At 40.1% G+C, this 16,176-nt stretch overlaps 1 protein-coding gene across 1 annotated transcript in view; it reads left to right on the top strand.

Moving 5' to 3' along the window:
* The window catches only part of LOC120495824 (glypican-6), a gene marked incomplete at both ends in the record, with an annotated part of 659,110 nt that extends 652,939 nt beyond the window's left edge, over nt 1–6,171 (top strand). Inside the window, 2 exons of the mRNA XM_039695705.1 lie at nt 1,634–1,777; nt 6,142–6,171. Coding sequence (XP_039551639.1) covers nt 1,634–1,777; nt 6,142–6,171 — 174 coding nt within the window. The remainder of the gene's footprint in view (nt 1–1,633; nt 1,778–6,141) is intronic.
* Nucleotides 6,172–16,176: the final 10,005 nt, after the last annotated feature.

The following is a 16,176-nucleotide window of genomic DNA, read 5'->3' as shown; positions in this document are numbered from 1 at the left end:
CACAGCCTGCTCCAGTGTGGGTCCCTTCACAGGCTCACAAGTCCTGCCAGCAAACCTGCTCCAGAGTGGGCTCCTCTCTCCACGGGTCTGCAGGACCCTGCTCCAGCACAGGCCTCCCACGGGGTCACAGCCTCCTCCCAGGAACCCACCTGCCCTGGTGTGGGTGTCCTCCATGGGCTGAGGGTGGATCTCTGTATCCCCAGGGACCTCCACGGACTGCAGGGACACAGCTGCCTCACCATGGGCTGCACCAGGGGCTGCAGGGAATCTCAGCTCTGGCACCTGCAGCACCTCCTGCCCCTCCTTCTGCACTGACCTTGGTGTCCGCAGAGTTCTTCCTCTCACCCTGCTCTTCTCTGGCCACAATTTTATCTGCACAGTTACTTTCTTTCCCTCCTTGACGATGTAATCACAGAGGCATTGCTGTCATTTCTGGCAGGCCCAGCCTTGGCCAGCAGAGCTGTCCTGGAGCCGGCTGCCGCTGGCTCTGCCGGACACGGGGGAAGCTGCTGGCACCTTCTCACAGAAACCACCCCTGTAGTGCCCCCACTACCAAAACCTGGCCACAGAAACCAACATAGTCAACCGTACAAAAAGGAGTCATTTGGTCCTACAACCAAAACACAGCATTTATAGAGTTATCACCCCCACAAAGCTCATTCAAACAGTCTGTGTATGGCATTACGGTTTTGTATAATATATCTTATGAGAAATTCTGACATTCAATTCTTTTTCTTTTGAATGGGGGAAAATGTTGAAACAGTCACAAAAACAGGAGGGTGATTCTAAAACTGAAAAATTTGGTGTGACGGCAAACACTAGGATGCTACTTCATGAGAGCACTTCAAAATTTTAACTCAGTGGATTTTCTACCTCTTTACGGATGTTCAACTTGTGTGAAAATGCCTCTGGGAAATATGCTTGATATCCAGTAGTCAAAAGTGTCCTCTGTGTCCTTTAGTACCCACCAGATACACAACACTGAAACTTTTTTCCAGATGGAAGTATATGAAAAGTTTAATAACTGGAAGCATTATTTTCTATACCCAGAAAACAAACACACTAGCAGAAAATAATTATCTCTGTTGCCCAGTCAGTCTGCCTCACCCTTCTAGGGAGAGATTGGTAGGGAATAAGAAAGTTATCCAAGTTACAAAACTATTTCATCATTGACCTTTTCTCTAAGACTACAAATAAGATTGCAGGGTACAAAGAGCTGTAGGTAGGGATTATGGATGACCTGTGATTCTGGGTAAATACTGCATTTTAACAAAACTGAAAACAGCTATCAACTGTGTCCTGCCACAAAGGACATCCTTTTGTTTATTTTTCTTCCTGGAAAGACAGCAATTAAGATGCTTTCAGATGTTAATTTCTCATAATAATCACCTTCTTAAATTAAGGGGGTTTTAAGGTCCCTATATGTTTCCATACCCTCACCAAGTGATTAATAATGCTAAATTATTAACCTGAGTTTTAATGCAGGCCAAGCACTCGATTCAGTATTATAAAAATGTCAATCAAATCTTGTTTCAAGAATACAGAAAGAGAATGAAGAGGCTACAAAATATCAGCTTTCCATTTTTTATGATTCTCATTTAACGAACATATAACCAAGAATGTCTTTTTTCAGGTTTTCCAAGGATGTGGCCAACCTAAACCAGCACCTGCCCTGAGATCTTCCCGTTCTGTCCCTGACAACTTCAATACCCGGTTTAGACCATATATCCCAGAGGAGAGACCTACAACTGCTGCTGGCACAAGTTTGGATAGGCTGGTAAGGCAAAACATATTCTAGTTTCAGATTAGTACAAAAGGCTTGTCTATATACTAGAAAGTGGTCATCTCCTGATTTAATAATTATATAATCACTCTTATAGTTTCTTTGCCAGCTGTTCCAGCATTCAGTAAAGCTTTTTTTCTTCACTGGAAATGGTATAGAATTTCATTGTAGGAGAGCAGTATGGCTCAGTTTTTATGTATTAGGCTTGTTAGAAGAGAATAAATTCTTTCCTACAGGTCAGAAGCCACATAAGCCTTTGCAGGTACTTTGCAGTATAAATTATGCATCAAAAGTGGTCTACAGCAATATTTTGTATTTTTTTTATTTTATAAAAAAGTTATGTATTAACACCATTTTTATCACCTAGTTCTTTAACTGACACACTTTCAAAGGCACCTCAATTTGTTTCACTTCTTTACTTAATTATAAAATTGCCACTGCTTTATTTCCATCCATCTTAACAATTTACTTTAATCAGCTAAAACTTCAGTGATCGTTAATCTTGCTTTACTTATTCAATCATTTTGGGAAAAAAATACTTTAACATAAGATTATTTTCTTTACTACCAATCATTGGATTCACATTTCATACTTCAATGTTCCTGCTATTTATACATCTATAGATTTGTAGAGGGATAATTACTACAGCTGTACCATCCCAGCAATCATCTGTAGGTAAAACCAATGAGCAAAACTGAAGAGCTTCTGATTTTAAAAAGGCTGTATCACAGCTAATTGCTGCACACTTGCAGAGCACTGGTCTGTCTTGCCAAAGAGAGTACCCAAATATACCAATGCAGATGAGGACCCAGGTATCTTCTTGACGCCATCATTCGTCAAATTCATGGGATGTCACAGTAGCTTTTCACAGTGCCAAGTCTTTCCAATCACTCCTGTCTATGTTGTACTCTATGTACTCTATTCTGTCAATTTTCATGGCAACCCAATAGGAAAATAACATGGCATTTCTAGTCAAGTCATGGGATTACCCTGCAGCAAAAAGAAACATTTGTTAGTTCTCCACTCTTCTGGAAATATTGTAGCCTGGTTATCCTGAAAGGAGAAGCAGAGAAGATGCTTACCTCCATTGTAGGTCAAACCACAGCAGGATCATAGTGCAGTGCAACATCTCTGAGTAGCGATACTCAATCTGCATTTGATGGGATCATAATTTTACCCTTTCACTTTATACTCAGAGAACTAGTCCTTCTGCACTGCTCGGAGCAGAGGCTTGGATCTTAATGTAGAATTGGCCAATGTGAAGTGAAAGGTCACCAAAGCCTTTAGGTTTCCGTCATGCTTTGTCAAATCTGAAAGTTGCAAACAGCTGAAATGGGAGGAAGAGCATAAAAAGGAAGGGGCTGGAAGCATGGCTCAGCTTGGATTAGTTTGATGATGCAAGAACAGTTCAAGCATTTTTGTAATGAAAAAGGAAGGTTTAAGATGCATTACATATTGACATAAGAAAGATACTTCTGAACACAAAATACTAACTTGCAAAATAATACTGAACAGCACACTGAATAAAGCAGAGATGTGTCCTATACTGCTAGCCTGTAAAGGCTGAAACTAATGAATGTTGCCAATACAGATAATTCTTTATGACTTCTAGAGTTTGAAAGGGGAACTTATCTCCATATGATTTAACTAGTCTTGTTCATGCAGTATTTCAGGAAAAAAACCAAGGAGTTTAGTATTGCCGCTGTTCATTTAAAAAATGTTCAAATCAAATTCCTATTTCCTGTTCTTGCTGATGGCATCTAAAATAATTACTATTTATGGTCTGTTAATGATGAGTTTTGGTAGTAAATCCATCTTCAAATGGCAGTGATGAATGTGTTGTCTCCTTCTGGGCTGGGACCAGCCATCTCTCAATTCAGAGATGGCTGCTGATCTCAGTGGAGCTAGGAAAGGTAGTTTATTTGGATTAGAGCAGACGGCCTTATTTCAGAGCTGTAATCCCTTAGCAGCTCTTGGGAAAGGTCACTGCCAGCATCTCACACCATCTTAGGTAATTTTATCCAGAAGGATATAAATGCTACACTCCTGCGTCACACAAACACCATTTAACCTGTGTTGGAACCTCAGCTTTCCATGTGCTGAATCATTCCCTGAATGACATCTCTCTTCATGAACTGTAGCCAGAGCTTGGAAGACCAGCTTCATTTGGATACTCTTAACCCTTGCATTGTTAACAGGGTGTAACACGCACAGCAGTCTTCTTGTCTACACACTGATCATTTTCTGTTGCTTACTTCATATAAATACACTGCAATACTAGTATTTTGTTGGTATTTTCAAACACTCGAGACCATTTTGATTATTATGGATATAAGAATAGTCTTTTCTTGTGATTCAGAAGACTGTTCAGTGTTACATTAATGCTTTTAGAAGTCTATTCTTGAGTGTGTAGTCATGAAACACTGTCAGACCACTTGACTTTAAACTGTCACCACAAAGTCCAAGCACACATTACAAAAACCTCAAAAGAAGTGACAAACTATTCTGCTTTTATCTGTCTTTGACAGCAGAAGACACCAAGTTTAGAAAATATTTCCTCTGCATCTCAGTGTTATACAAACATGCAGCATATCTGAACTGAATTCTGTTTTAGTCCTGCTGCTATCCGCACTTATAAACTTAATTCAGTTGGGCATATTTTATCAAGTATGTTGCACAAAGCTCTCATAAGAAGTCTGTGCTGAAACCACCAGGTACTGAGCACATCTGAGAAAGTGCTCCTTCATCCTTGCCTGAGCTCATGCTATTAATCCAGATATTCCACTTCAAAAGGAGGGAAAGTGATTTCTCTGTGTTATTGTCATAGCTGTAACAAGTAAGGCTTAACAAATAAGAAATAGATCAAAATTACTTCTAAGAAATGTGGAAAAATCTAAATATCCCCCAAAAGCATATGGGGTTTTAAAGCATCTGATGTGGAAGCTATGTGGATCTTGAGAGACTTGTCTAAGCATGGATGAAAAGCACCATCTGAGACATGCTAGAGTATCTGAAATATGGGACCAGCAGAGGTCTCAAGGAGTCCAGTACACTTCTGGAGCAGCAGAGGGGAGATGGCTTGAATATACTACAGAAGCTCAAACAATTCAAGACACTCATGCTCAGACAATTCAATGACATCTTCACAGCACTGGGCCTAAAAGTAAGGCTCTTTCTGAAGCCAATGGAGAGAGACACATCTTTGGAGAGTAATTCACCCCATCTGTCAAGCACTGGGCCTAAAAGTCAGGCTCTTTCTGAAGCCAATGGAGAGAGACACATATCTTTGGAGAGTGATTCACCCACACATCTCTCAAAGAGAGGGAAATAAAACACTCAATTGGAACATCCACATGTAGATAGACAAGACTGAAATGCCTTGGAGTATTTAAGTCATCTAACTGAGCTGGAAGATAGAAAACTAATTTAAGATGCATATGCTCCCCTGGACTGGCATCTGAAGTCTGGATAGAACACCTTAGAGGATGTTCACTGTGAGGCATCCAAGTGGGAGAACAGAACTGAGCCCCAGCTGTTCTCTGCAAGTTGCACCATGTGAAATTCAGCTGCATAGTCACCTAATGCTCTTTGAGATAATCCAAGTGGGAGAACAGAACTGAGCCCCAGCTGTTCTCTGCAAGTTGCACCTTGTGAAATTCAGCTGCATAAATATAGTCACCTAATGCTCTTTGAGATGCCTGTGCTTTTCAAGATGTCCAAAGGTGAAAGCAAGGTTACAAGAGACCTGGTTGGAAGTTAAATGGAATATCTCAGAGGTGCTAAATTGACTTGCTCTGCCTACCATTCAATAACTGTATTCCACCTCATACTGACTGCAACAGTAGAAAAATGAGGACTTTTCTGATTCAGTGTAGAAATCTATAGTGCAGATACCTAGAACCAGCTACCTTGATTTGAGTCCAGATGACTGTCATTTTTACTGTTAACAGAGAGAAATAAAGGCCTTAGCTCAGTTATCTAAGCATGGGTTTAGGCAACTGATTTGAGATCACATATTTCTAAAGAACAATTCATCTCATCCTAAAGTGTACATTTGAACAGCTCAGAGAAATATTTCCTTACCCCTCTACTACAAAGTGCCCAAAAGTGAAAATCTTAGTCCAAGAATCTAGCAAGTACTCCTGAAGATCCGTACATTTTAAAAAATGGTCAAAAATTAAATAGTTTTAACACCTGCTTCTGTAGAGCATGATCTAAAGTTTCTCATTTAAAATCAACTGCTTATAAAGACTCGTTATCTTCTCTGTGGTTGCCTGTTTGGTATAACCTGTGGTTTATTTTGTTTTGTTTTGTTTTGTTTTTCTGTTCCCTGAATCTGTTTCCCTCTTGCTTCCCAGAGGACTATCTGGAGGACAATGCAACATGGTGTAAGCTTTGGTATTCTTATTCTTCACTTCATTCCCATTTGTCTTTGTACAATGATGGACAAAACACTCATTTAAGTTTCATCTTCACCATCTTTACTTTGTGTGTGTGTGTCTTGTAGGCTAAAATATTAGCAGTTCTTTCTGTAATTTTGCATTCTAATTTCATTTTGCCATGTGCCCAGAGCTGCTGCTGCCTTCCAGTATTTTTCTCTCAGCTCAAGGATGATGCCTCATACCCAGAAAGGAGCTATGTATTCCTCCAGTGCACTAGAAACTGGTGTAAGCATCCCCATAGACTCACACCCCACAAGGGCATGTAGTGCAATGCAGGCACTGCAGTAGCATTCAGCTCTGAGTCCTGTGCCTGGAGCAATGGAAATGAGCTCCCAAGCCTTCCTGGGCTCTCTCCCTAAAAACGCCCCTGTCTTTCTGGCCAATCTCCTTATGCTTTACAGCTTCATAAGTTTTTGTGGCTGTTAGAGGTCCCTGGTTCCAGGCAGAAAAGCTTTCCTCAGCAGAGCTCATTCAGCACAGCCCAAGGGGAAGGCGCAGATTTGCATTTAGCCTGGACTTAATAGTCCAGCTCCTTAGCAGGACTAATTAGTCTACAGAGAGCACCATGCTGATACAGCCATGCTGCTTCCTGTGTTTGAGCTGCCCCAAGTACCTCTGTATCCACCACATCACTGTACAGCAGTGCTGTCTTAATTCAGCTGGAATTTCTCCTGAGAACATACTGCAGCCTGACCTGGCTGGACGTGTATAAAATAATTCCACATTTTCTTTCAGGAGGACACGGAAGTTTTCTTGATTTTTCACCAGGGAGCTGATGCACTATTAAACATATAATACATAATGCACATGCATACTATGGAGACGGGCAACTAAGAAATTTGCCGTGGCATTCATGGGTGATTTGCATTCAAACACAGTACAGTGGCTGCATAGATTAGTGGATGAGCATGCACCCCATCTGAGAAATAACACCTTTTATGCTCTTTACCCCAGGGAGGGGAATATACTGTGTCACACTTTGTGGGAAAATGTGCTTTTAGAGTCCCTTCTGATTTCCTTAAAGTAAAAGCAGATAAAGCAATTTCCATGAGGAAGATACCCTGAACTACCCTTTTTAAGAATTAATTCCAATGTACTTTAAGTCTCTTTTTAACTTTTTTATTCCACTCTGCTATGGTTTCTGTTACAGTGAAGAAATGTGATGGTAATATAACAATCAGTTGTGCGCAACTTTTTGCCACTGCTACAAAGCTACATGAAATAGAAAATATTACTTAAAAATATATAATCTCCTTTGCATTTTAACTATAAAAGACTAAAAGTAACAAGACTGTAGACAAATCAGACATTGATCTGAATTGGCCAGGGAATCATCCAGGGCATTCCTAAAAGTGAAGTTTTCATTTCAGGTTTGTTAGACTGTTTGGTCCACAGTCTTGAACTGCTAAATATATGCCATGATAGCACAATTTTCCTGGGATATAATGTTTAGCCTCAAGACTTTTTTCCTCAAGAGACCCTAGAATAAAATCCAAAAGGTATAATTCTTAAAGGGCTTAAAGTTCTGAGATTAATTTTCCAAGTATCTTCTGCATACTGAGGCCATGGGATAAGGTACAAACAATGAACCTGAACAATTCATCATAATTCTGAAGTTTTGGGCCACACTCTGAAGGCTGAAGATGACAGGCTTGCACAAGTGTTTTAGAAGCCTCCTGGCTTCCCACAGGCTACTACCCCAAAACCCTTAGATGTTTGCTGTTGGATTTGATAACCCTGTGTGATGCTAATCAGCAGATGATTCCTGAAATATACAGCTCCTTCTGTTTTACACTTTGCATGTTTAGACAGAGTCCTGTTTCTTATTAGCTGTTTGGATACAGTACGCAAAATGAATGAATATGTTTTACCACATTTGTTGTGGTCATTTGAATTTAGGCTTTGGTTGGTTCTCCAAAATAAGTGTTTGCTTAGAATCAAGTTTTGTTTAGTCTCAGTTTCTGTCTCTCTGCAATATCTGAGTTTAAGTCTGTGCAATCATTTTTTCCCTCATGGTTAATACCAGTTCCAGGTGGCAAAGGTGGATGAATGATGGTGGCTGTCAGAACCCTCCTGGGAGACCTGACAGAGTCCTGTTTTTAAAAATGGTGATATTATTCCATCCCCCAGGTGAATGGTTGTGCATGCTGCTGTATCCGACGCATTGCGTTCCGAACGTGCGTGAGGTGGTTGCTAAGACAGAGCTTTGTTACAGTGGTTGCCTCTGTCTTCAGGTGGAATGGGTCTGCCTGCTGCTCAGACCCTGACTAGCACGGGCAAGGAAAGGCCATTTCCCAACAGTGGCAGGAGCCACAGATATCTATGTTAATTAGTTATCAAAGAAAATGCACAAATCTTGACTGCCATGTAGTTTCTACCTTGCCTGAAGAGTGATGTCTCATGGAACACAGTGACTGCATGATCATCTTCTAAAATGGACTTTTTTATACTAGTTGAACTTCCTTTACCTAATAGGTGTGAAGACCCTTTGGGAGTCATCTTCTCATTTCCAGGAAAGTCATAGGGGTGTGAATGGTACTATGGATCACCATTAGAAAGGTAGGGAATAAAAAAAACCTGCAGATAGAATCCTCTCCTAATCACCAGACTTTCAGCAAACAGTAAAATGAAGAAAATACACATTTATGGATCTTCACTTGGTGTACATTAAAAAATTATGTGATTGCTGAATTTGGCTGTTAGGATAAAGAAAAGCAAAATATCTAGGCTAAAGTTTGCCTATCTGTGCCCTATCAAACCAGATAAACATGAAGTGGGATTTATTTGTCCTAGCTTTTCATGTTTCTAGTGTTACAATTGAAGTCTGAGCAATCACTTCATTCCTTTACTAATAGACATAGCACCTCCAGAGCTTGCTTAAAATACTCATTTAGAGAAGACAAGAATCTGAATTACCCTCTTCTCCCCACTGAGGATGAAGAGAATCTGGATGATTAACTCAGAGATCCAGTTTGTAGATGTCTAAATGTAACCATAACCCTTGGGTTGGAGCTAGGCTCTATGGATCAGATGTGCACAAAGGAGATTTTGGTCTATAAGATATATCGACACATAGTTCATATCATACTGCTAATCATACTCATTGCCATGGTATCAACAGGTACCTAGAAGGATAGCTAGATTCAAATGAAAATGGTTAATTTGAAGGCTGCACAACTTCTATTCAATGGAAATTTCACCTTGTAAATCTGGATTAATACACAATGCTTCTATAATGCAAAGCTGCATATAAACAGCAAATCTTGGGTGGATAGTTACAGATGTTTGATGGGAAAGCCAAGATAATTAATAATATTGGGGAAGGGAAAAGCATGGGTTCACCACATCAAATTGTATCTATCATTAACAGAGGACAAGCCTAAGACTGTGCATCTCTGAGCAAAACCAACATCATTTTCTGGATCTTAGGTCTGGGTGTAGACCCTAGCAACCTCAGAGGTCCACATGAGGGCAAAATAAGTAGGTAGCATATTATCAATTCAGATACTTGGAAAATGGCAGATTACCTGCAATACACTTCAACAGATCCCATTCTGGACACTGCCAAGTACTGAGGTACACAGTAACAGAAAACTCTTCCTACAGGATTAGGAATGAGGAGGATGGACTCCTTGCACAGCTGGTTAAGAAAACAGGCATTTTCAGAGGGTAACTCCCAGTCTAATGTAGACATCTGCCAGAGATTACATTTATAGCTCTGTGGAAGCGCCAATGTTCCTCTGTCAGCTATGAAGAACTTTATGCTTGACAAGATATTTAGGTTATAGAGGGCTAGAGCTGAGTTAATCTAACTCCTTCTGAACAGTCAATACCTAACTTCTCCTCAAACAGGCCTACCAAAGTGAAAGTGACTAAGACTACTAGAATTAAGGACTCAGATGTGGTCAACTGGGGACTCAGTAGAAGCTCACAATTTCACCCTGTTCCAGTGGCTTTGTGATCTGGTGGCAGCAATCATAAATTACCATCGTGTACATGTCTTTTTGGTTTTCTTGGGTCTTGCTGCTTCTGTAATGAATGTATGTCATGTAAATGTTATTTCTGGTACAAAAGAAATGGAATTCACTCTGCCTGATTCAGTGTCTCTAATACAGGTGCTCTGTGGAGCTGGATTTATTAATCTTCCATGGTAGCAGTGGAGAGCTAGTCAAGGGGGTCAATAACAGGCAGAAACAATTGGCTGAAACACAAGTGTCATGACAAGTGACATGCCCTGAACTATCTAGGCATCTGCAAAGAGCTGAGAGATGTGATAAAGGCCTTACAGAAGTTCTTCCATCTTCTGGATGTTCTAGAGGAGTCCAACATGGCATTTCATTCATTTGTATCTATATTGAATGAGGGAGATGGGAACTACTCATAAGATCTTGAATTAGGCCAAAATGAGACAGCTGGCAACTTGAATAACTGCCTAGATGCCACTGACTAAGAAGTCACAGCCTTTTCAGAGAAAAACTTCACCTGAGGGTCTCAGGAATGGTGTAGGTCCTATTTGACATCTGTTCTGGAAGAGAGGGAAGGTTTCCAAAGTGGATATCTCTCTGCAGGCAGCTGAATCTCACTCCAGGTCTCCACCATCTGTGGTGGGTTCATGACACCCAGCTGACATGCCAATACACGCACTGATAAAGTTAAACTCAGGCAAGACTAATGCACTGCCAGATCCTGATGGACAGCTGCCATTGCTGCTCATTTGTATGGGAGCAAACCACACTGCTGATATTCAACCAGCTCTTAACAGTCCCTAGGATAATTGCCTTTGCTTTAAAGTGCTGAGACTTTTCCTTTCCTATTATATATTTGGACAGCCTAAATACTGTGTAGGAACACAGATGAAAACAGACCAGAATAAAAGTTGTTTTTTCTCTTGAAGCATTCAAGGCCATAAAAATATCCAGTACATAATAACAACTGTGTTATCTAAGTAACTGCTCGAGAAAGTAAAGTAAAAAGCTAATTGTTTAAAGTGCATTGTGTTTTTAATATAACACACCTACAGTGCTCCTATATTAAAGTGTGATATATATGGAGAAATAACAGGAATTTGAGTAATGTATTTCTTCTGCTGAAAAAAAGCATCAGTCATTTTGAGGAAAAAAGTCACTGCATAATAAATGAACTTGCAAGAAACTTCCTTTTCTGTGATCTCACAATGAATGTTAATGGGCTTAAAAATCAGAGAACATTTATAATATTAGAATTTTTTTTTTACATTAAAAAATCAGGGAACATTTATAATATCAGAAATAATTTGTACTTTAAAATCTTTTCAACCCTTATTCCCTCATTCAGACAAAATCTAGTTGACCAAATAGGTGTATCTAACCCCAGAGCCAGAGAGATAGTGTATCCTTTGGTGTCAGCTGAGAGAAATAGGCACTTTCAGGACACAGTTGATCGGAGCTACTTTAAAAATCTTTGCTGCACTAAGTAGCACTTGTACTCCTCAGTTCCTGCTTCTCACCATTGTCTGCAGAAGAAGAGTTTGTCGCTCAGACAGGAACAATGACATCATGTGAGATGAATTTCATTCACAGATTCTTCTTTCTGGAGCTCATGGTCTGGATAGACTAGGAAATTACTATCATACACCTTGATGGTATTTCTACTTGGTTTGGCAAGAAGGGGTCACACTGTGCTTGGCATTGAACACACGTTAGAATTCAGTTCCTGTCTTGAGCACCTTAATGAGTTCTATCTTTCAGACCTTTTCTTCTGAAGTTGAAGCTGCAGGATTCCCAGTCACTGCTCATTGCATCTATATGTTTTTTTAACCATTCATTTGCACTGTGGGAATGGAGTGATCCAGAAAAACAAATTAGCTGTTCCTGTAAAGGGTGATATTCCTAATACCCAAGTTAACAAAATCTGAACTGTAACCTATTTGCCTCATAAGAGAAAGAGGAGAAAGTGTACATAGTCTTCCTCTTGTCACTTATGCTCAGGCAATCTCCAAGTGCAGAGGGGTAGAGATGGAATACTGTCCAGGGTGGAAGACTCCCAGAGACTGGTAATATCCTCCTCTTTGTCAGGTACAGAGCATTTTCACATGTAGTGATAGGACTGGAAAGACATGGCTGTTTTTAACTGTAACCCATGTCTCCCAGATTATAATGCTTGCATAGGTGGGAAAGAAAAGAGGATAGTGGCTGTCTCAATCCCATCCAGATTCTTATTCTCAGTCCAAGTTTAGTTCTCCTAGGTGGAGACCTTCATTGTTAAATGGAAAATGGATAACTCAGGTCTTTTCTGTCTGCAGAGAGAGACCTAGATTCATCATCCTTTTATCAAGTCACCCCTTGCTTGATAAAAATCAATGTGGCAAAACCGGATCCCTTAAAAATCTCTTTTATCATTAAATCAGCTGGATATAGACATATAGGAGAAAGATGGATTGGAGAAAAAGTACTGCCTGTAAAACATGCAGCTCACTTGGGAATGTGACTAGCTGAAAATTGACTTGGTAATGTTCTGGGACAAAACCCCTGGAATTCTCAAGCTAGTTGTGGAAGTACTTTTAAGAAATCCTATTTTCCACATGTTGTAATGTTGATTTATTTCTGTGCTAAAATGTGAAATAATACGGCTGGCAAACACGCTTTCAGAAATCTAGAAAATAGTTAGTGATATATAGGGACATATTCTTCAATGCCATTTGTTCCTTAATGTGTCCCCATGGCAAAGGCACCATAATCACTTCAAGGCCACTCATTCCCATGCTACTACATTCTCTCTGATCTCAGCCATTCACTTCATCAGAGAAAACAGAGATTAGAAGGGCATCATTATAAAAGGAAGATCTGAACAAGATATTTATGTCTTATAACCACCCAAAATTTAACTCTGGCTTCCTAGACCTGGGTGGCCAAAGCCAGACTCTCACTACAGGATATGAGTCATCTCTAGAGGTACTCAGGGGATGCTAAGGACACAAGCCAGTTGCTGAACTTTGCATCCAGAAAGGAGCCCCCACAAACTCTGGAAGCTCTCCAACAAAAGCAAGTGAACTTACCAGGCTTTCAGGAAGGGCTCTGATGCTACATGGTGATCACACAGCTGAGTTTAGTTGCACATTTAAATATTTTTTCCCCATTTGAAGCACTAGAGTGTCTGCTGCTTAGAAGCTCTGAATTTGTTTTGCACTTTTTCAGGTAGCTGTTCTCTAAAGGAACTGGGAACTGGGAATCCTTTTACACTATTAGTAGTGACACATAACAGGACTAACATTAAGGTTCTCTTTAGGATTTATGGCACTTCTGAATGCAATGTTATCTGATTTTGAGATCTTACTCTTCCAGCTGTTGGCTTGCTGAAGTGTTTTCTAACAAAGAAAGTAATACTCACACTATGATCCAGACCAATGATTAATTTCCAGCAAGGAGTCCAAGGCTTAGACTTCATTTCCACAATTCACCATTTAATTTTAATGGATTAAATGGCATAGTTGGGGGAAAGAAGCAATGATAAGAACATATCTGTTAATTCTCGCTGCAGTGGTGGAAGTTGCCATAGTAACTTATCAGGATTAGTTAATCAAGCTTTGCCTGTTATCAGAAATCAGGCAGGGCAAAGACTCCAAACTATGGATCTTTAAGCAGTTATTAAAAGTCAAATTGATGTTCAGCTAGAGGTAAATAGGGCAAGGGTGCAAGGGCCTGTCAGATAGAAATTGTAGGCATAATATGTTGCTATAAAGGAATTACAGAGAAAAATGGGGTTATGAGGCACAGCAAGAAGTGTTTTAAATTTCTATTCATAATATTCAAATATTATTCTGGTTCAGAAAGTATGTTTATTTAAATAAGGTTCTGATATTCCATATGGTTTGCTCCATCCCTTATATGACTAATGTCATATTTACTTAGTCACAGCTATTTGTCTTCTCCACTCAGTCTTCTAGGGGGGAGCCCAGCAAATGAAAATCAAATTGTCCTAGTCATCTTTCATATGCCATCATTTATAACCTGAAGGAACCTACCTGTCTTTCTTTTACAGTACCTCTCTATGCCTGGGGGGTCATTTGTGAAGGAGAAAAGCAATATGATTCTCATGGGCCAGTGTGGGGATCAAAACTTGTTTCGTGGACTATTGACAACAGAGAAAGGTGCTGCATTTTCCACCAAGGGTGCATTGGAGAGAGGAGGGGGACACTAGGGAAAAGTCTGTTTCTCTATGTCTGAACATGCAGGCCAAGAGGTTCAAGATGGCCAGGAATTTCAGTTCTGGGATTTGACTGTATGCTCAGGTACAGGTTCAGGGAACACTAAAACTCTTGAGACCTTTTCTTAGAAACGCAAAGTGTGTGCTCCTCTCCTATTCCCAGCAGCCAAAGAGGGCATGCAGTAAAGTTTTTACTTTTCCCCTGTACGTAGAATATTTTGTTTGCCTGTAGGCTTCATATATGAATGGCCATGACAGTATGGGCAGCACAAGACAGTGTTTAGTGCCCTGCACCTGCTGTCTATCCCGTAAGGGTCATATATGAATGGCCATGACAGTATGGGCAGCACAAGACAGTGTTTAGTGCTGTCTATCCCATAAGGCATGGCAGCAGAAGCACTGCAGACTGGTAAATATCCCCCAATTTTAAGTGTGGAGCATGCTATGCTGGCTGGTAGCAGAGCAGCAAGCTGTTACCCTGCACTGCAAATTCAAGGGAGGGAGGCCAAAATCATGAGCCTTGTGTAAGATTATCAATATAGAGGAAAAGCCAAGAGGTGCTTTTCACGGGCCAGCACAGTCACCAGCTATGCCTTTGGGGTGCATAGTACAAGAGAGCTTGAGATAACTTCACTCTTCATCAGAAGAGGTACTAGTCCTGAAAGGATCCACAAGCATCAGATGAATTTGAATTTCAACAAGCTAATCAGAAAACCTAAGGTTAGCCTGGCTTGGGAACCTTGGGAACTTGCTGTTTTATCCCTGTGGGTCCACTTGTTACTAAGCATCCATCTAGTTTCCATGAAGAGCACTCATCTGCACATTTTCTTTTTGATAGTTTGCCAGGTTTTCCTAAGTAGGAAAATAAATGAGATAAAAATTGCTAAAACCACCTTGAAAGGAAGTGTAAACATCACAGAGATTTGGCTTGCATAGAACATTTCTTAAAGGGCTGGAAGCCATCTGTGGAATGATGTGAGGCAAGTTATATCTTCTGAAAATAATTGAACCCAAGAAGCATAAGAGCAAAAAAAGAAGATGGGTAATCCAGTTCAGATAAAATGAAAAGTGATTTTACCTTTTCTCCCACACCTCATTGAATTAAACCATTTTGCACATTGAAAAAAATCATGCTGCTTTTTTCTTATTTGTTTTTATGGATACAGTTCTTTTTAGGATTCCTGACAAGAGGGGTCTATATTATCTATGAGTTATACAAACATACAGCTGTGGCACCAAGAGCTTGAGTCAGAAATTAATTCAGATGTCAACCACCCCAACCCTCAGCTATCAAACCACTTGTTCTTTGAAAAGAGGCAGGGGATATGAGTAAGGCAGATAATTCTTTTTTGTTTCCTGTTTATCTGGGTTTGGTCAGGACTGCAAATAAATAAGCAAATAAATTAAGTAAAGCAAGCTTCTGACATAGATTGCTATCTGAGGTTGAAGTAGAATTGCAGCTATATTTTACAGATTTCAAAGGTTCAGAAACATTAAGTACTCTGGTGTTGGTGTGGTTCTTTAAAGTGCAGCTTTAAAAAATAATCACCACTGGATATCTCCTTGCTTTGGTGCATAGCACTGCAGAAGCTGGAACACATCTGTAGGTCTGCATAGTCCAAGCAAGAATCCCAGAGAATGTCACTCTTATTTAAGAGACCAACTGCAGGATTGCTCTGAGAGCACTCCACTGATTGCTCTGTTACTTTTCACCTTTCTGGTTCTTCTCTATTTCTGCTGTTTTTCAGATTGTCTTCATGCATATTGTAA

The sequence above is a fragment of the Passer montanus genome, unplaced genomic scaffold, assembly GCF_014805655.1.
Source record: "Passer montanus isolate IOZ18808 unplaced genomic scaffold, ASM1480565v1 scaffold92, whole genome shotgun sequence".
Classification (NCBI taxonomy): Eukaryota; Metazoa; Chordata; class Aves; order Passeriformes; family Passeridae; genus Passer; species Passer montanus.
Note: the sequence above shows the minus strand (reverse complement) of the source record. Positions and strands in the feature narration are given on the sequence as shown.